The sequence below is a fragment of the Onychostoma macrolepis genome, chromosome 21, assembly GCF_012432095.1.
Source record: "Onychostoma macrolepis isolate SWU-2019 chromosome 21, ASM1243209v1, whole genome shotgun sequence".
NCBI classification, from domain to species: Eukaryota; Metazoa; Chordata; class Actinopteri; order Cypriniformes; family Cyprinidae; genus Onychostoma; species Onychostoma macrolepis.
Window position 1 is genome coordinate 6666462 of NC_081175.1, and position 21614 is coordinate 6688075.

At 34.8% G+C, this 21614-nt stretch overlaps 2 protein-coding genes across 3 annotated transcripts; both read right to left on the reverse strand.

Annotated features, from left to right (window-relative positions):
* Positions 1 to 59: 59 nt before the first annotated feature.
* Positions 60 to 10110, reverse strand: septin4a (septin 4a). Of its 2 annotated transcripts, XM_058758078.1 has the most exons (12): positions 9775 to 10106; positions 7058 to 7372; positions 6845 to 6941; positions 6670 to 6756; positions 5712 to 5835; positions 5455 to 5589; positions 5010 to 5127; positions 4770 to 4871; positions 4591 to 4687; positions 2337 to 2499; positions 2106 to 2205; positions 60 to 1741 (listed from the first exon to the last, which is right to left on the reverse strand). In XM_058758078.1, the coding sequence occupies exons 1-12, from the start codon at positions 9793 to 9795 to the stop codon at positions 1682 to 1684; spliced, it is 1419 nt and encodes a 472-aa protein (XP_058614061.1). In that variant the 5' UTR covers positions 9796 to 10106; the 3' UTR covers positions 60 to 1681. The 2 variants fall into 2 exon arrangements, with proteins under 2 accessions (XP_058614061.1, XP_058614063.1); XM_058758080.1 differs by lacking the exon at positions 5455 to 5589 and having other exon boundaries at positions 9775 to 10110.
* A 3112-nt stretch (positions 10111 to 13222) lies between these two features.
* On the reverse strand, positions 13223 to 18697 carry zgc:162239 (uncharacterized protein LOC558037 homolog). The gene is made up of 10 exons (XM_058758036.1): positions 18640 to 18697; positions 18370 to 18454; positions 17944 to 18030; positions 17731 to 17854; positions 15575 to 15709; positions 15344 to 15461; positions 15090 to 15191; positions 14174 to 14270; positions 13709 to 13848; positions 13223 to 13613 (listed from the first exon to the last, which is right to left on the reverse strand). Exons 2-10 carry the CDS (start codon positions 18377 to 18379, stop codon positions 13602 to 13604), a joined length of 825 nt encoding a protein of 274 aa, XP_058614019.1. The 5' UTR covers positions 18380 to 18454; positions 18640 to 18697; the 3' UTR covers positions 13223 to 13601.
* Between the last annotated feature and the right edge of the window lie 2917 nt (positions 18698 to 21614).

Consider the following 21614-nt stretch of genomic DNA (forward strand, 5'->3'; position numbering starts at 1 on the left):
CATTGCTGTATATGAAGCGCAAGCGCAATAGTCTGCCATGACCTGACCTACAGTCACAGACATCTGTTGGCAATCAAAGTCTTAAAAAAAAAAAGTGTCGAGGCGAATGGGTTGTAATGAAACTCAACTAATATACAACTCAACATCTGAGAAAGACATGTATTTGAAAGTACATTAAAGCATTTATAGCTTACAGCAAGTGCTCAGCTATTTAACTTAATAATACTTGATTAACGTTTGAAATTATTAAAAACGTTACTTACGGCGTGTGATAGTCGGGCATTTCCATTTCTTCAAATCAGCAGTTACCAATGTTCTCGTGCTTGTAGCAAACACGATGAAAAACGTAGAATGAAGTCTTAGAAAATACGTTAACCTAAATGAATCTCGAGTCACGCCGCGCGCACGTTCATAGGCGTCTATCGCGCGCCGCGCGCGCTTGTCCAGTGTAAATCGGTGCTGTTGTGTGTCCATTCTACGTTAATCGGCGCACAGCCATTTTTCATTACTACGCGTGATTGTGTAAATTGTCGTGAAGTAGGCGCTTGTTAATAAGCATTTTAGGAGGTTAAAAATTGCTGTTTTCCGTTTCATTGACATCAGGAAAAAAAAGCCCCTTTGCCAATTAGCAGTGCTTCTCTTAAAGTCGGCCTGCCATACTCAATGCACTCGCTTGGTTGAACCTGCACAAAGTTAGCCATCTGACCGTTTCCCTATGTAAACTTAATGGTTTGCTGTCGATGGTTAGGTACACCACGTTGTTGCTTTATACTGTCACTTTCAAACGGAACACTGTGATTCCTGCTCTTAACATCCTCTTCCTGCTGCAAACCCCCCAAAATTGAGGATTGGATTTTCTGTTTGACTTCCTTTTTCTTTTTTTGGGGATGTGAAGATGGAGTAATACATGCTGTGCTTCACATTCAGTTAAAAAAGACAAACAAACAAAAAAAATAGCCTAACTTTTGTGAAATTTATTAGTGTTTTTTTGTTGTTGTTGTTGTTATTTTTATTTTTTTATATATGTGTATGGATGTATGTATATATGTGAGGTATATGCACGCATTCACATATATGTGTATGTATTTTAGGATTATACTGATGCCTGGTTTTGCATGTAGATTGCAGTTTTTGTTTGTTTGTTTAAATGTTAATCCCTCCCTTTATTTCATTTTTGGGACCATGTATCATACTGTATGATGTGGGCGGGACCGTTAGACCTCATTCTACATTGATATTATATATGAATATATGAAAAACTGTGCATTTTCCCTATGGAGAAAGTTTAAGTTATATATCGCCTGTACATTTTGGGCTGCATTAAGATCGAATTGTCCACCATGTTTAACTAAAATAGTAATAAAACTTATTAAAATATGCTAGATTACTACAAAAAAAAAAAAAAAAAACATTGACGATTCATAATAAATCTTATGACATTTACAAGTCAAGTTGTATTGGTTTTATTTCTTGTGTATCACAAGAGTCATATTTACATTCAGTCTAAAATATTAAATGTATTTATGTAGATGTATTCAGACGGCTAATTTAGGACACCTACGTTCACAAGATGCACACATTTTACAGTTAATATTCACTGCAGTTTCCTGCAGCTTAAACCTTTGCCATCTCAAGCCATATTTCTATCGTGTAAACATTTAAATTAATTGATTAGTCTGTCTTAATGTCCATGACGCATCTGTTCCTGAATCCTCTCCAGAACTTCCTGCATTCGGCGCAACTGCAGAAAGAAAAAGTAACAAAAAATACACAAGATTAATTACAACTATCAAAGAGCTTTAATGAAGGAGAGACTTAAACATTGGCTTTGTTGAAATATGCTAACATACTAATCTTAATATACTAATTTTAATATGGCAGGCATAGTAATATTCTAGTAGTATTCTAGTAAGGGCCAGGTCATGTGACAACTATGTGGTAAATACCTACTCTTTCACTTAATGTTTTAAAAAAATAATAGTTAGTATGGTGTGAATGGTAATATAGTATCCATTCCAAACATGCACTGAATCTATTCTGAAGAGAATGAAGACATTGTATGGATCTAATTAAAATGATCTAGATAAAAAACAAAACTGTATTACCTCTTCATCTTTCTCCCAAATAAGGCGCTCCGTCTCACCGTCCACAGGCATCAGAGGCACAGGAAGGTCTGAGGCGCTCTCTCTTAGCCGGTTACACAGACTGGATGAAATAAACAGTAAGCACACAGGAAAGTCAGTGATGAAATGTAATGACCATGAATAAGCACACCATTAATTTGCAATGCAGAATATAGTCTGATGTGGTCATCTGATGTCAGTTCATCCTCTGACCTGCGTTTCCTCTCCCTGACCACCATGCGGGTCATATTCTGGATGCACTGAGCGCGGTAATTCTCGTAATGCGTTTCCCGTGTCACATCCTTCAGGTCTTGCATGTGCGTGCGCACCAACATGTTCCTCAGCTTCAGGAAGTCGGAGTGAGCAGGGTTCTCCACTGCAAGAATAGAGTCGACTCAATTATTTGAATAGTTCTTTACACAATACACATTGTTTCAAAACAGCTTTACAGGCCCGTTTAGCCGAGTCATTCATTGAATAACCAAAACAAGCCCTGAAACTAGATAAAAGAACACATACAGACTTAATATTTAATGGTAATTTAATGGATGGTTAGTTAATTTGCTTTGCTTTCAATAAAACGCTTGCAATGGGTTTGTAAAAGCTGTTTTTATGCAAATATGGCCTGAGTTTTTGCTGCAATTACACAGTTTTGGCCAGCAGGTGTCACCAGTGTGTGTTTTCCAACGCTTTAAAATAATGAATCATTTTGCTTAGTAATTGGTTCAGTTCATTCAAAGCTTTGATTCTTTCATCACTACTGTACAGTATGTATGCTGATAAAGCGGGATGTATCTAAATGGAACTTTATATGCAAATCTCTATATATCCAACGATAATTAATTTTTGTTTCAAATAAAAAAAACGAGTGTAATGTATGCAGATTAAGTAAAAAATTTAATACAGTTTACATTTTGCATTTTACATAATCATGCAGCTGAGATTTACTATATGAAATATATCGCTTTACAACCCGAATTCCAGAAATGTTGGGACGTTTTTTAAATTTGAATAAAATGAAAACTAAAAGATTTTCAAATCACATGAGCCAATATTTTATTCACAATAGAACATAGACAGCATAAATGTTCAAACTTAAATTTTTGTACAATTTTATGCACAAAATGAGCTCATTTCAAATTTGATGCCTTCTACAGGTCTCAAAATAGTTGGGACGGGGGCATGTTTACCATGGTGTAGCATCTCCTCTTCTCTTCAAAACAGTTTGAAGACGTCTGGGCATCGAGGTTATGAGTTTCTGGAGTTTTGGTGTTGGAATTTGGTCCCATTCTTGCCTGATATAGGTTTCCAGCTGCCGAAGATTTTGTGGTCGTCTTTGACGGAAGGTGTCCATTATTTCCAACAAGAATGTCAAATTTGGACTCGTCTGACCATAGGACACTTTTCCACTTTGAAACAGTCCATTTTAAATGAGCCTTGGCCCACAGGACACAACGGCGCTTCTGGACCATGTTCACATATGGCTTCCTTTTTGCATGATAGAGCTTTAGTTGGCATCTGCAGATGGCACGGTGGATTGTGTTTACTGACAGTGGTTTCTGGAAGTATTCCTGGGCCCATTTAATAATGTCAATGACAGAATCATGCCGATGAGTGATGCAGTATTGTCTGAGGTCCCGAAGACCACGGGCATCCAACAAAGGTCTTCAGCCTTGTCCCTTACGCACAGAGATTTCTACAGTTTCTCTGAATCATTTGATGATGTTATGCACTGTAGATGATGAGATTTGCAAAGCCTTTGCAATTTGACGTTGAGGAACATTGTTTTTAAAGTATTCCACAATCTTTTTACGCACTCTTTCACAGATTGGAGAGCCTCTGCCCATCTTTACTTCTGAGAGACTCTGCCTCTCTAAGACATCCCTTTTATAGCTAATCATGTTACAGACCTGATGTCAATTAACTTAATTAGTCGCTAGATGTTCTTCCAGCTGAATCTTTTCTAAATTTCTTGCTTTTTCAGCTCTTTGTTGCCCCCGTGCCAACTTTTTTGAGACCTGTAGCAGGCATCAAATTTGAAATGAGCTCATTTAGTGGATAAAAGTGTAAAATTTCTCCGTTTAAACATTTATGTTCTCTATGTTCTATAGTGAATAAAATATTGGTTCATGTGATTTGAAAGTCTTTTAGTTTTCATTTTATTCAAATTTAAAAAATGTCCAAATATGTGGATGTTTGTATCGTTACATACTGAATGTTTGCAGGTGAAGTATGAATATATCACTGGCTGATAATATAGTTTACACTTTTCACCAATATTGTAATCAAGTAATTGGGATTTGCTATTTAGTACATATTACTCAACATGAATGGACTGTATGTATCCAGGTAAGAGCATACAGTACAGATTGTTACTGTTTTTGCAGGGACACTTAATTCATCATCTGTGAACAAATAAAAGATTATGTACAATAGTACATAATAGTCTACGATAGAGTCTAAGTACCTTCCACCACACCCCAGGGGTACTGACGGCCTCTGAAGCGCCTGCCTTGGCTTTCAACTTGGACATTACTGCCAATTACTGCAAAGGGAATGCTGTCCTGTAACAAAGAAGCAAACCCACATGTCAGTTTATTCTGTGTTATGGTAAGTTTGATGTAAATATAGAGCAGGGCAGGTCACCTTCAGTTCCTGGTGCTGCAGTTTGAACTCCTCATCTTCATCTGAATCACATTCAGGGAACTGATAGATGTTGATGTCGAATCTCTCAATCTCCTCACGAATCTAGAGAAAAAAACAAACCCATGATGACTGTGATATTATATATATATATATATATATATATATATATATATATATATATATATATATATATATATATATATATATACACACATACACATACACACTTTTTATACACACCTTCATTTTCATTTTTCTGACTTCCATTGGAGTTAGACTATCTGCTTTGGCCAGCACAGGCACTATGTTGACCTTCTCATGTAACATCTTCATGAACTCCACATCCACTGGTCTGAGACTGAGGAGAGAGGGGGAAAAAAGAGTCACTCCCAAAATTCCTGAAGTACATTTCCAAATCAAATGCCACTGTCATTCCGTTTTTGAGTAAAACCTCTAGATTTATATTATCATTAAACTGATTTAATCTTAAATAGTGGTTGATCGATATGGGTTTTACAACATGCTGATGCCAATATTTTGGGAAGAAAGCAACAAAAATTCACAAATTCAATATAATACATGATTCTGGGACTGACTTAATAGTAACTAAACACTTTTTTTCTTCAGATGATGCTGATAACCTAAAAATACCAAATGCTAGTTGCTAGTAGTCCGGAAGTGTTACCCGTGGCCATAAGGTGAGATGAAATAGAGGCAGCAGTGCACACGGTTGTCCTGAATGTTTTTACGGTTGAGGCCACTTTCGTCACGAAAGTATTGCTCAAACTGCTGGTCAATGTAGTCCACAACTGCCCCCCAGCTATTACAATTAACATAAAATTGAGGTTACAAAACTGAAAATGAGCAAATGTATTTGTATCAACAAAAACGTATTTTGAGAGAAATTACTTCATTTTCTAATAACTCATATTGCAGTTTCACCTCTCTGTGTTGTTGACAGCATCCCCGAATCCTGGTGTATCCACAATGGTGAGTTTTAGTTTGACTCCTTTCTCCTCTATAGCCACAGTGTGTTTCGTGATTTCCACTGTCTGTGAGATCCGCTCTGCAATGGGTCAGTGAAGAACAATACAGATAAAGAAAAGAAAACAAAATTTAGTAGTAATGTATGCCATTTTCAAAAAAACAACAATGTCATGTGGTGTAACCAAGTAATATTAATAACATATTTTCCTTACACCTTGAATACATGTTCATATCTTAATCATTATTAAAATATATATTTTTAAAGGTAAATCAATTGTTTTAACAAATATCATGAATTCATTAATTAACAAATATTATTACAGTTATTGGGGGGTATACCACATGACATTTTACAACCTGAACTTTGCCTTGTCATTAAGTCAAATTGCCTGATAATATTTTTAGTATTTTTTAAATTTTAATTCAGAAATTTAAAAATATGTTTGATGGTGTATTTATGTCACTGTATTTATGAATTGCAGTTATATTCTTGAATAAATTAGATTTTACAAACAAAAATGTGTTGTGATTGACTAAACTACATAATGCTTGTAAGTGTATTATACAAAGGTTGTTTTACAGAAGAATATTGCTCTTACCAATGTCATTTTAGTATAATTAAAATGCTATTACAGTTTTCCGTAATATTTTTAATTAAATTTTTATTTGTGTATTTTCTGTTTTCATTTTAATAGTTACAGTTTTAGTAATTGTGTTGTGGTTTGTCATTTTTGTTACGTTTCGATTTTTAAATATTTTGACAATTTTTTAGTTTATTTAGTTTAAGTTCATTTTAGTATTTCGACTTGTTGCATTGAAAACTAGCTGAAATGAATAATATTTTATTTCAGTAAATGTTTGAGTAATTTTTTTTTATTGTTTTTGTTTAAGTTAATGATATCCTGGCTCTTACCTTCAGCATTCAGCATCTTCCTGTCTTTGTAAATGTCTGTGAGGAAGAGGCTGTTGACTAGTGTAGATTTTCCTAAACCCGACTCCCCTGGATGGATCAAAAGAAAGTTTTATTGGACATCAAATTCAATTTTTATTTTGTGCTGCCTGTGACATACAGCATTTGATGATCTCACCTGCCACCATAAGAGTAAAGGCGAACCCCTTTTTCACAGATTTCCTGTGCACTTGGTTAGGCAGCGTAGCAAAGCCAACATACTCCTTATCTTGATCCTAAAAGTCTCAGATGGTGATGTGATTTCAAAATAAGTATTTTCAAAATCAGGTCCTGCGCATGCAATCAAATAGGCTGAGTCAACATTATGCATCATACACAGGACTGGCATTACCTCAGCAGAGTCATAGGGGTCAAATCTGCCCCAAGGACTTTTCGAGCGAGAGGGGCTCAGGGGAGAATCCAGAGAGCTCATGGAGCTGAGCTGTCCACGGCGGGGTAACTCCGGCTCGGAGCCCAGGAAACTTCTGTTCATTGGCCGGGTGAAAGTGGGTGTCCCTGGTGTATGAGGGCGGGTGCTGCCATCCGGCTCCCTGTCCATCATGGGCAGCTCACATCCAGGGAAGGTGTGACCGGCTCTAGGGGGCAGGTCTCTCATGGTATAGGCCAATTCAGCATCCTCACAGTCTTCTATGGCTAAACTAGACAACTGCAGATATGGGACACAAATATAAACTTAATAGCACTATATATAAACTATATAAAATAATCAGCTTGAATAGTTAAGGTTGCAATGTAACAGAAGTAAGCTACAGATCTTTACTGTATTGTGTCTTTTTTTTGTATTTGTTTATATACTGAATTGTGATCGACCTGTTCTTTCTTCCATCTAACCATTAACCATCTATAGCTACAGTAATGTCGATAATAGACAACAATAGACAAACACTATAAACCTTCAAAATAATTCACTGGTTTGAGTAGGGCAATCTTAAATTAAGCAAATTATTTCAAACAAATGAACTTTTATGAGTATTCAGAATTTTCTTTTTCAAGTTCATGAAACTGACACCTCTTAGTAATCTAAACTGTTCTATTGTTTTGGTTTTAATGAACAGTAGATAAACTTGACTAGATAAACTAAACTGGACTGGGATTTCTATTTGACAGATTGTTTTGGGGGGTTACCATCATGACGATGAGTGGAGAAATGATCTTGGTTTGAGAATAGCAAGTTACTGAATTGGCTAGTTTTACCCATTTATTCAGGTTGACAGTGAATGACGAAAGCATTTGTGTGTGGGAAAAAGACTGAAATTTATATAAGCATTCATTGATAATCTTTCTAATAATTTCAAAGCTTGACAGACCAAGTCACCATTTACTTTCATTAGCTATATGGAAATGTTTTGTAATTATTTTAAGAGTAGCCAGAAAATCATAAGTGGCGTTTAATCATACACAATTTTAATTTATTGTCACTTCACTCAATTCACCTTCATGTTGCCCCAGACCAGTTCATAAAAAAAAAAAAAAGAGTTGTAGGCCAAGCAGAATGTACCGACTACTTATTTCCATACAATTAAAGTGAATGGGGACTGGGCCTATCCAGCTCCAATTTTCATTCATGAGCAAACTATTTCTTTAACAAACCATTTTTTTTTCTGAATTGCATGCTGTATCACAACAAAAGAGAAAAGAACAGAACAGAATGCACTCAACAGGTTTGAGCGACAAACGTTCATTACAGGGGTCATTTGTCATTTGTGGTGGCAAGTGGTGTGCCTTTACTTTACAACAGTTGAAATGAATTTTAAATACCAATCAATCGTAAAATGTTTGCATTCTGTAGGGTAAACACAATTTGTGCACTGTTAATAGTTACATTTTCTGTTTCAAAATACATATTTAATTGAGTTTTAGAGATTGCATTTGTAATAAAATATGGATGTTCCCGCCATACCTCAGAGAGGTACCATGGAATGGAACTGCAACAATATAACATTTTTAACACAAATAAAGTGGTTATATTGTGAATATAGATTTTATTTAACATGTACAATTGTATTAAATTATTTAAAAAATACATATTTTGTTATATTTAAGAAAAAAGTAGTGTCCCCAAAATTCATGTCTGTGGTGTTACAACAATGGATGTCGCCATTGGGAGAATGGGAGAATTCTATTTGGACTACTTCCTGTGTGTAAAGGTCACTGCAGGTGCTGGTTGAATCATGGGGAGTACATTCTTTCTTATTAATTTTCTTAAAGTTAGCTAAATTTCTGACAATTTCATGTGTCACACTTTATTAGTGTCTGTGGTGTTATGTTGATAACTTGGAGATCTGACATATTTTAATCAAAATTTTGATAAATAGGCCTACAAACTTATTAATATTTCCAAAATGTCCCCTGATCTTGAAATCATCATGATGGCAGCCTCCATTTTAGAAAAGTCTGGATTTAAGCTGATTTGTCTGTGGTGTTACGGTCTTTTAACACCACAGAGCCTATAGTAACTTGCAATATAAAGTCTGTGGTGTTACTTCAAAATGACATAGACATAAGTGGCTGTGTCACCAGTGTTTGATTGAAATGATTTAAAAATCAAAATCATTTGAATGGATATAGCATATTAAACTAATTTTAAATGCATAGCAATATATTTTAATAGAAAAAACAAACAATTCTGCCTCTCATTTGCCAGAATGACCCACAGTACAGATTCACTACAGGAAGTCGCTCAGTCTCTAATGCAAACAACGTGACCTGCATTCAGCCTGTCACTGCTCATTAGTCCAGACACATTAATACCTCACACTAATGCTCTGATCTCCAGTAAGATGCTGGAGAAGTGGGGGTCGTGACTGCTGGCACAGTTTGATCGTTTCGTTACAACTCTTACTACATTTCTATCTTAAATAAGGAAACGAATTGTTAAGCGTCCATACCTCAGAATCTGGTGCCAATGAAAGTGTGTAAACAGAGAGAGAAAAAAAACATTATTAAAGTTTCAAAATTGATATAGAATTAGTCAGCTGCGTTAATGACCCACATATACAAATCCACCATCATTTAAAAATGTATTGTGTTTATCTGGGGAACCCTTACCGCGCTGCCTGTACATCGCATTCACGAACCGGTTGGTGGTCGACGACAGGTGCTCCATGTTCCCAGACGGAGTTCACATCCACTTGTCAATGCGTTGGGTGTTTTTCTAAATATCTTCTTCTCTATGCGGAGTTTATCTGTGGAGTTAATCTCCGCACTAAAATTAACGCAACTTCCCTGACCCTCAAAATGTTAGCAGGCAGTACGCGGCTAACTGTCCAGTTTGACCACGGCTCAGTGCAATCAGTGAGAGCTGCGCGTGGCGTTCACTTGCGGTGTCCGGGAGCATTATATAGTAGCGTCGCGCTTATAAACAGATCTTTGATTGGTCGGTAGGTGCCAACGCCAGCCTAAAGACGCGTTGCGTTTGTTAGAGTCATTGTGTTCGTATGTCAGTATAATTATGTTGCGTTTAAAATATGAATACAAATGAAAAACCTAACATATTAATAGGCTAAGTAAAATAATATGCCTTTAACTGTGAATAAATGGCCATAACCAGGAAAAGACATGATTTCTTTCATTATAGAATGGAAACAGGGTAAATGTACATCAACTAAAAAGAAAAAAAACTTTCTGTAAATTAATTGAGGATATTTTTTACATTTCAAATGATCAGTTAAAGATAAAGGCTACACTGTAAAATGTATGTAATTCATTAAAAAAGCATGTAAACTCAGCTGTATTATATAATATCATGTCATATAAAATAATATAGGCCTACATTCAATGTGAAAAAACAACAAGAATTATGAATTGTGCTATGAATTATATGAATAAATTATAGAATTTCATGTGAAATATAATATTTAATAAGAAAATAGGCACTTGCCCATATAGACCCCAAGCAGCTGCCCTTTTGACCTCTGACAAGATAAGTGCCTTTTTGCTAGACATTTTTTTATTTTATTTTTGACTTTTTATATAGATTTGGTCAATGGCATCACTTCTGAACGTGGCGGACAACTGCTTTTAAATTCTGATAGACCTCAGTCGGGATTGCATCGTATTTAGTGTTTGACAGGCATGAAATTGAAGCTGTGAGGAATAGGAGTAAAGGCCGTTCAATGGATTGTACAGTGGTTTAACAATAACAATTATTCAGTTGACAAAACATCTTTCTGGAAAAAAAAACTTCAGTTGACAAAAACACAGTAGAATAGTTTTTAAAGTTGAGATTTGGCAAAAAAATTATATGATCTAGGACTTTCATAAAGTGTGTGCCATTCTAATGACTGTAAGTGCAATGGCACATTCATGGCATCATTTTCATATATGTCCTGCGTTAGCAGCACCACGCACACGTCATGCTACTCTTCGTGAATGCGCATTGAAGACACGAAAGAGAAGAAATTGTTGAACAAAGACATTATTTTTGTTTTCTTTACACAAAAAAATTATATAGCTTCATAAAATTACGGTTGAACCACTGATGTCACATGGACTATTTCAATGATGTCCTTACTACCTTTCTGGGCCTTGAATGTGGTAGTAGCGTTGTTGTCTGTGAAGGGTCAGAAAGCTCTCCATAGTTGCCAGTTTGTGTTCCTAAGCTGAACGAAGGTCTTACGAGTTTGGAACGACATGAGGGTGAGTAATTAATGACAGAATTTAAATTTTGGGGTTTACAGCAAGCTCACATGCAGTAATATGATTATCCATTAATATGGTTATTAAATGCTGGAGCGAAGACCTATCACTGGAGGAACCAATCACCAGTCACTCTCAAGCTGATGATGGCTGGAGTGACAGTGTCTTGCAAGCTTTAGTTGGTGATTTGTTGTCCTCCATACTCTTGCATGGTGCAAATTTAATTTAGACTCCCTCCAAACTTTAGTCCATGTTGCACCTGACTGTAGTGTTGATGTCCCCCGAGACGTCCAAAATCACATTCCTCCAGCTTTATTCTGTGCCTCGTATGATTGTGATGATGGTTCTGTGATGGCAGTTCTATGGTTTCTGCTTTAAAATGACTTTAATTTGCACTTTGTTTAAGGGTAGTTGATAACTAACATAAAAAAACGTATTTAACATTCAGCAAAATCTCATTTAAATTTGTATTCATGAAGGAAAGTTATATATTTTGCACTAAAAAATGTATTACTACTACAGTTCACATAAATAGTTCTGTAGTGTGACATGGATTTTTAAAAGCAGTGTAGTATCTCAATTAATATATAAATCAGAAAAGTTTTTTTTTTTTTTTAAATTTTTTAAGTAAAAACCAATTGATAATTAATGTCAACACCTCTCATCTTTTGAAAAAATCTTATGAAATCAGCATTCAGCTTGTGTGAAGCAGGCTTTGGAAGTGTTTATGCAGCGACTCATTTAGAAGATGGCCTTCAGGTATTAATTTGCATTACAATGTTTATCAAGCTAATCATTTTTTGTCTATTTCTCTAATAATTTTGTCCTATTATAATAATAATTATTATACTTTTCTCTCTCTTACCTTTGCAAGCACTCTTAGTGTATTATATAGCCTGTTAACTATTAAGAGTACTTCATCAGCATTGTACGTAGGCTGTGCGCTCTGTTTCTCCTCTCAGTCACTGTTTTAATTTCAAACATCTCGTATCAACATTAATCATAGACAGTATATGATTTTTCAATAGACAACTGCCATTTTTAACAGTTTGTCCAGAACTGGTTTAAATCCTTTTTTTTTAAATCTGGTTTTGTTTTGATTTTATGATGGTTATTCCAAACCACTTTCACTTGAGGTCGCTCTCTCAATTCTTGCAAATCAAGACCCCAGGCCAAAGTTCCTGAACTTATCCAGCTTCATGACTGACAGAGATCCTGACCACTACATTACCACAGCAGCCCGTGATGTGTAAGGAGTTAAAATGGTTTGTCCTGTGGCAAACAGTGACCGCTGAAGAGGATGTGGCACAGATTTTCATGCGCCGGGCAACATTCGCATTTCAAACGTGCCAATGTGTATTGTTACACGGCAATATTTACACAATTAACCTTGGGAAGTCAAATCTGATTCCAAACATCTCATATTAACATTAATCATAGACTATAACTTATTTTTTTCAATACAAAAAACTGGTTTAAATCTAGCCATCATAACTGTCTTCTAGGATGGTTTTTCTAAACCACGTCCACTGGAGGTCACTCTGCAAATTCTTGCAAATCAAGGCAATTCAAAGATGGCTTGTCACAAGGTGAGATCTTGATAAAATGTATATTATCATTCATTCATAAATATGAAGTTTTTGAGGAGTCATTATGTGACATTTAACTAACCTTATCTTGACCTTAACCTTACCTAAGCGCATCATATCTTATTTTAAGAAACACCCAAACGCCAAAATATACTTATCGTGTCTGTGTTCTGCTCACCTGTCAATATATTATTACTGGATAAATTTGATAGTTTTTTCTCTATTTTGAATCAAGAAAATGATTGAAAAGTGTTATTTCGTCTTTTCAGAGACAATAAATGACAATACATGTGCATTTCACAGTAAAGCATAGATTTTTTTCTTAAGTAAAAATATGAGTATCCTCATTTAAAGTTAAGCAGTGAAAAGAGGCTGATTGTACTTTAATTACATAGTTTCTATTTTTATTTTTGAGTCTTACCCCAAATAAATGTATGGGCCTAAATATAGAACATATTGTTAGACACCTCAAAGCAATTTAAATAATTCAAACATTTGATAGGGTCGTGGCTCTGTATTCAAGTTAACTTTTTAAAATTGTACTTTTTTAATTTTTTCCTTTTCTTCAGTAAACCCATTCATTGCCTCTTCCATTTTAACATTTCAGTGAGACACATTGTCCTCATCTGTCATCTAGCTGAAAAATCCTTACACATTCTCCTATTGGTAACAAAAAAAAGAAGAAGAATTATTATTATTAACAAGGTCATGAAATTTTCTCAGTGCTAAAGGATAAATAAGTTGCCTTTTTATACCAAGAATGGTTTGCTGCACAGGCAATTTATACGATAGTTCTCATACAACACATAGTGGGTTGTATGTATCAGGTCCTGCATGTGTGTGCGGATCAACATGTTCCTCAGATGCACAAAATCGCTGTGAGATGGATTCTCAACTGTTGGAGAGAAGAACAGTGATGTTTAAAGAGCTCTTTACATACAGTATACCCATCATATACGACCTCTGTGCTATATTCAATTAATAGAAAGCTAAAAATTGGTCTCTCTCTCTCTGTATGGGAAAGAGCAATGTAACTTCTCATTTTGTGTTTGACAGAAGAAAGTCATACAGATTGGAAACAACATGATGACGACAGACACAATGACATAATTTTCATTTTCACCTATTCTTGTTAAAAAATAGTTAAGCTCTTTATATTTTAACATCTTAAATGTTCCCTTAAGTATAAATGTAACATCTCATGGTGTAAGGAAACATACCTTCAACGGTACCCCACGGATAGACACGGGCTGCAACTCTCCTGCCGTTTCTCTCTTCTACTGTATTACTCCCAATAACAGCAAAGGGTATACTTCTCTATAAGAGGACATGGAAACATTATAGAGTTGTCACAGAAGTTTTATAAATATTAACAAATGGGCAACAAGATAAATCCTTGTAAAAAATAAAATAAATAAAATAAAAATTAATGAGTAAATAAAAAGTGCACTTATTTACATTGAATGTGCACTTGTACTCTACTTAAAATTTTAAAAGTATATTTATAAAAACTAAAAATACCAATTAAATAAAAGGATAGCACACTTTCATGATTGTGCTTTAAAGTACAATAATTTTAATGTAGACTAACATACTAAAGCACATGATGTATTGATTATTTTAACTGTAGTGTGTAATTTGATATGAAATGAAAAGTTAAAGGAGGGGTGACGAATGTTTTATGAACAAGGCCCAGTTCGACACTGGATTTACACATGGTTTGATACTGAAAGATGGAGTAAAGATACTCGATAAAAAGATCCCGGTCATGATTTGGAACTGCAGGTGGTAAGTAAAACTGAATAAAATTTCTGTATTTTGTTGGCAATCGGCGCACAATTGCTCTTGACTCTTTAGCTCCGCCCACAGCGTGCCTTCAGGAGCTCGGCTGTTTTCAGAGAATAGTAAATCTGTATCTTTCTTTTATAAATATGATAAAACTAAAGACTCTCTGGAGATATGAAGGATGCAGTACTACTCTATAGGTACTCAAGATTAAAATGAGATTGAGTGGAACTGTGTGTTTACTATATATTTTATATATTAAATTTACTACTTTTCATCATTACAAATGTGTAATTACAAATATGTTTAATGACATACAAGTTTCACTACTTTGTGACCTGTAGTCCTGACCTTTAACTCTAGAGTCTGCTGCTTGAACAGATCTTCATTATCCGGGTCACACTCTGGGACCTGGAAGATCCTGATTTTGAATTTGTCAATTTCAGTCAAAATCTATGGAGAAAAAATGCAATTTGTTTAGATAGCTCACCTGGTGGATTTTATTGACAGTCCCATGTTCTCAAAAATATCTACACGATACACTTTAGAAACATCTATCACTGTATGTGAGCTTTCTCAGACTTTCAGTACACGCGCCTTCTCACCTTTGCCTTCATATTGCGGGTCTCTTTTGGAGTGAGGCTGTCTGCTTTAGCCAGCACAGGCACAATGTTGACCTTCTGATCCAGGGCTTTCATAAAGTTCACATCAATTGGTTTGAGACTGAGACGGCACAAAGGAAATTCGTTAATTGAATATGGTCTCTGTTTTCATGGTTACTAAAATCCTGGGATAGAAATAAACACAAAAACACCTGTGCCGAGAAGAGGTCTTACCCATGGCCATGAGGCGAAATGAAGTACAGACAGCAGTGCACTCTGTTGTCTGTTATGTTTTTACGGTTCAGCCCGATCTCATTTCTGCGGTACTTCTCCATCTCCTGATCTACATAATGAACTGCGGCCTTCCAGCTGCAAGAAAAACCATGTGTAAATACCTTTTTGCCTATTAACAAGCGGTCACCCAAGTTATGTGATTAAATTTGACAATTATAAAATGTTTTTTAAACATGTCAAAATATTTAAAGAAGCGCTCAATAATCAGTGCTGGGTAGTAATTATTTACATGTAATCTGAATTACATACTCAGATTACGTACTTTTTAAACTGCTCATAGTGAGATTGCAGTTACAAATTATTCACAAACTGGCAGTAAAATATTCAGAATTCATTAATTCTCTCTAATTCTTCTTTTTTCTATTTTAATTTTCACACATGTCATGTAAATAAATTTGCAAACCATACTTGCAAGCCACCTCTCAAGCAACTAGACAATGTATGAAACAAATAACTATGCAAGTTACTAAACTGGTGATGTATAGCTGTGAATCATTATGTCGTCATCATATCCAGTATTGATTCTGGAAGTCTGGACAAAAATATGAAAGTATGTAATTTCATTGTTGTTTTCATGTTTATTCATATAATGCAGGGGTTCCCAAACATTTTTGTCAGCCAAACCCTTAAAATAAAATACTTTTACTTTAAATATATCTGAGGAAATTAATATGTCAATAATTTAACAACACATTCGCATGTTTTTCAGTTCTCTCATGTCACTTAATGGTCACATTGAAATGCCGGTAAACCAATAATATATTTATATTTTTAGTGTTCAAGTGCTTAAGTGATTTGTATTTTACGTTTTTATATATATATATATATATGTGTATATATATATATATATATATATATATATATATATATATGTGACCCTGGACCACAAAACCAGTCTTAAGTGTCAATTTTTCGAAATTGAGATTTATACATCATCTGAAATCTGAATAAATAAGCTTTCCATTGATGTGTGGTTTGTTAGGATAGGACAATATTTGGCTGAGATACAACTATTTGAAAATCTGGAATCTGAGGGTGCAAAAAAATCAAAATATTGAGAAAATCGCCTTTAAAGTTGTCCAAATGAAGTTCCTAGCAATGCATATTACTAATCAAAAATTAAGTTTTGATATATTTACGGTAAGAAATTTACAAAATATCTTCATGGAACATGATCTTTACTTAATATCCTAATGATTTTTGACATAAAATAAAAATGGATAATTTTGACCCATACAGTGTATTTTTGGCTATTGCTACAAATATACCCCGCGACTTAAGACTGGTTTTGTGGTCCAGGGTCACATATTTTCTTCCTCTTTGCTGGTTTTCTGTCAGTACGGCACATTTAATGGCAAGTTTAAAACAAGTTTGGGTAACACTTTACAATAAGGTTCATTAGTTAACAACATTAGTAAACATGAACTAAGAATGAACAATACTTCTACAGCATTTATTAATCTTAGTTAATGTTCATTTCAGCATTTACTAATGCATTATTAAAATCACAAGTTCTGTTTGTTAACATTAGTTAATGCACATGAATAAACAACTGTATTTTCATTAACTAACATTAACAAAGATTAATAAATAGTGTTGCAATAAATGCATTGTTCATTGTTTGTTCATGTTAGTTAATACATTTACTAATGTTAACAAATGACACCTTATTATAAAGTGTTACCCAAGTTTGATTAAAAAAGTCATCTAAAAAATAGTCAGAATACATGACCTAAAATGAGTAACAGATTACGTTACTGACTAGTTTTCATTATGTAATCTGTAATCAGTAATGGACTACAATTTGTAGTAACTGCTTCCTCATTTATTTTTGTACATATATTTTTATTAACATTAACATTAATGGCACTTTTAGAGTAATAAACTAATTTTAGTGTGTTACTGTTTTATTTTAAATGGAGTGGTTGCCTCATGGGGTGCTTGGCTGGGAGCACATGATGAGCTGTACTTCACAAAAATATCACAAAACCACCTTTTTTTCTTGACCACTACGTCAGTATAAATTCAAGACAGTCATATGAATGAGTGGAATATGAACAAAAAATGACTGAATACACATTTAAAACTTAAAGTACCTTTCATGATTATTAAGGGCATCTCCAAAACCAGGGGTGTCGATAACAGTGAGTCTTAGATTTACTCCCTCTTCAACAATGTCTACAGTGCTTTTCGTTACTGATACTGTCCGAGCTATCTTCTCTGTGAAAAAGATATTAATACATTTCACAATCTAATCTTCTCTGCAGTTCAGTATACTACTTTTATAAGTAGTATACAAATAGGTTTACCTGAAACATCAGGCATGCATCTGTCCATATAGAGGTGTGTGAGGAAAAGGCTGTTGACAAGAGTGGATTTGCCTAAGCCAGACTCACCTAAACATGCAAATGATATATTTTAAGATTATAAACAGTCTTTTAAGATTATATATATATATATATATATATATCTTAAAAGACTGTATATGATACAAGAATCATGTGACAATGAAAAATGGAGTAATGGCTGCTGGAAATTCAGCTTTGCCATCACAGGAAAAAATACATTTTTAAATGTATTAAAGCAGAAAACAGTTGTTTTAAATTGTAATATTATTTCACAATGTTACTGTTATTCATTTATTTTATTTTTAAAATAACTGCAGCCAATGGGCATAAGAGACTTCTTTTAAAAAATGTCAGTGTGTATGTGTGTTTACGTTACATGTTTCTTACCAACAACCATCAGATTGAACACAAATCCCTTTTTTACTGCTTTCTGTTGGACTTGGTTTGGCAATGTCACAATGCCAACATATTTCTGGGAGCGACAGTGAAAAATAATCTGGTTTGTGTACAGTATATCACATCATACATCTTTTTAAAGCTTAATAATATTACTGTTTTTACTGTATTTTTGATCAAATAAATGCATCCTGTGTAAACATGAGAGACTTCATCAAACTTTGGCCACTGAAGGTCCAGGTGTGCAGCATGTCACAATACCTCTAAAAAGCCATGAGGGTCAAAGCTGCCCCCTGGACTCTTGGGTCTAAGAGGTGATTTGTCATCAGCAGGATGAGTCTCTTCAGCCAGAGAAGAGGATGAGCCGAATATGTGAGACAAACGGATACTTTCACCTTTGTCCTCTGCTTCAGTGGAGTCACAAAGAGAAGTGTCAGGATCCCTGAGGAGACTCTCCGTTCCAGAGTCATTCAGAGCTATGGAAAACTAGCAAAAAAGGCATAATGTGACTGAATGTGATGATTAGCAACTTGTGCAACTGAATTTGTACTTTTTTCTAATCTAAAACAATGTATGGAATATAAAACCTACCTCCCCAACTATGGCAGATATTCATGAAAATATGATGTGGCGAGGGAAACAGACAAAAAAAGAATAATAATCAATTTTAGAAAACTATTTCCTTGACAGCACACATATATGATATTTCTCTATAACAGCAATTGACTGCTAAGAAGAAAATTGTTCACAAATATAAAAATTGACAGATATGTTACCCTGAAAGTCAATGTCCTCAATCTGTAAACCTATAGTGGATGTTAGACATTGTAAATATTTAATAGATGCTGTTGGACTTTAGTGTTCAGGCTAATATAAAATTCCATATTCCTATTTGACTTCATTTCTGGGACTTCTGGGAACCGTAAGGTGGTTATTTAAATATAGTAATTACTCTTATGATTAGTTAAGGTGATTAAGTTTCAACCCGATATCCAAATGTTTGTTCATTTAGATATCCATATAGGCTACGTTGTCGCTTTGAGCTATGAAAATGTCCTGGGTCCTTGGTTAAATGAGCGAAACTAACAGTTATTACATAGCGTAAGTTTATTGATATCAATAAATAGGCTACTCACTGCGCGAATCCATTATGCTCCTCAACTGTTGAGCAAATGCTAGTTTTGCCTAGACAAATGAGTAAAGCGATGACTTTTCGTCAACCTGCACATTCATCGTTACAATTACGATTGAAAAAAATCAACAAGAGTTTATCGACTGTAAAATAATGGTAAATCTTTGTAAATAGAATTATTTCCTACTTGTTAAAGAGGATCTGTTTCGGTGACTGAACTAAACCGTTAAACTGGCTCAAATGAAATCAAATGAAAACATGACATTTATTCGTTCCGTCAGATGGAGCTTAAAGTCCGTGTAAAGTGGTATTAAAATATGTGTTCTGAGTTTGTCGCACAACAGAAAAATGTGTTATTAACCACCCAGACAAATTTGAATGATAAAAAAAAAAAAACGCCAAGTAACGTACTCTCAGACGCTGGGGGCGTGTCAGCTGTTGGCACTGAAACCACGCCCACTCGCTGGAAAGCGGCCGTCTCTCTCAACTGTCAAATACCGCTACAACCTGAATGGATGCTACTGGGCCGTTTCTTGCCATTAATTTGTGGAAATTCAGCACATTGTAAGTTCCACAAATCTGAACGCATTAGGCCTATTTGTAAATTGACTGTTAAGATAAAACATTTTTCACAATTTATTATCTGTGATACCATTAGCCAATGGATGCCTGTATAGCTCTATGTAAAAATCCCTACTTGCTAAGAAATTGTCATCACACATAAATTAATTTTATTACATTTGGATACATGTTTAGATATTATCAATGGCTACTTTTTGACTTTATCTGTTTTTTGTTCAATTGTTTTGTTGTTGTGTCAGTTGTTCAGTCAAACCTATAAAACTATGAAACATGATTTCACGACTGCCACAAATAGGCTACTGCCTAAACAAAATACTGGTTTTGTGCACTTTTTTATGTACAAATATTTTAAATTGGCCTTTGAACTTGCATGGCAAAACAAACAAACAAAAAAAGCCTTACCTTGCCAAAACACTGACTGAACCCATTCAACATTCAACTGAACCCAACTTTGCATGCAACAATCAGAGGCAGCAATTGACAGCGCTCTGATCCAATGGCATACAGGCATCGTCAGAATGACAGTCCTCTAGCCCAGTGATGTTGGGGGATACAGTGGGGACGGCAATCATATTTCAGGGTGTCCGTGCCACTCTTGATCACAACCCTGTTAAAATGTAGCGGCAGTATGCGCTCATTGGCGCTGGTGGCGCTCTTGGCGACCGCCTAGCTTGCCTATGCCTAGAAACGGTACTGGCTACTGATTCTACCTCTAGTAGTTTAACTGGATTTATACAGCCATACATGTTTGAGCGTGCTCGTTCGTTATTCGTTGAAACCTTCTCGTCTGGTCTCAGTGGCGGCTCCAGGATTTTTTTGTTGGGGGTGCTAAGGGGGGGCTTAACAGTTCAGAGGGGGAGCTAAAAAAAATAATTACATTTAGAGAAAGTAATGAACGCCTAAACTTTAGCTATCAGTTTTTTTATATACAGCAGCTTTGAAAAAGGTATATTTTATTTTATTATTAATAATTATTTTTTTGAGGTATTAAACTTCTCATATGCCCCTGTTATTATATACTAATGCCAACTGCCAAATATGACACTTACAAAGTAATATAATTTATGAACGAATATAGAAAAGAGAGAAAGCTGGGATTTTTTTCTTTTTTCAATACAATAAAATTCATAAAACTATTTCCACAGGGGCACACATTGCGGGTGATAACCTCCCCGTTCTGATTTACATGGTATCATGTGTCCATGATAGCCAGAAATAAGCATCAAAAATTGGCAATATTAAGAGGATTTAACATGTCCAATTAATGCAGGCCTGATTCATTCTTCTTATTATTAGGCCTGTTATTATTATTAGATTACTTTTATTATTAAATTACATGAAATTATTGCCCCGCAATAATTTCATAGCGCATCACCGCATGATGCAGCTGTGAGGATAATAAAAGATTAGGCTATTAGCTTACTCCTCATTGAAAATGTTTTTAAAAAGTATTTTTTTTTTTTAAACAGGTCTATTAATTTATACAATGAATTATAGGCCTATAATTAAAATTATTAACACT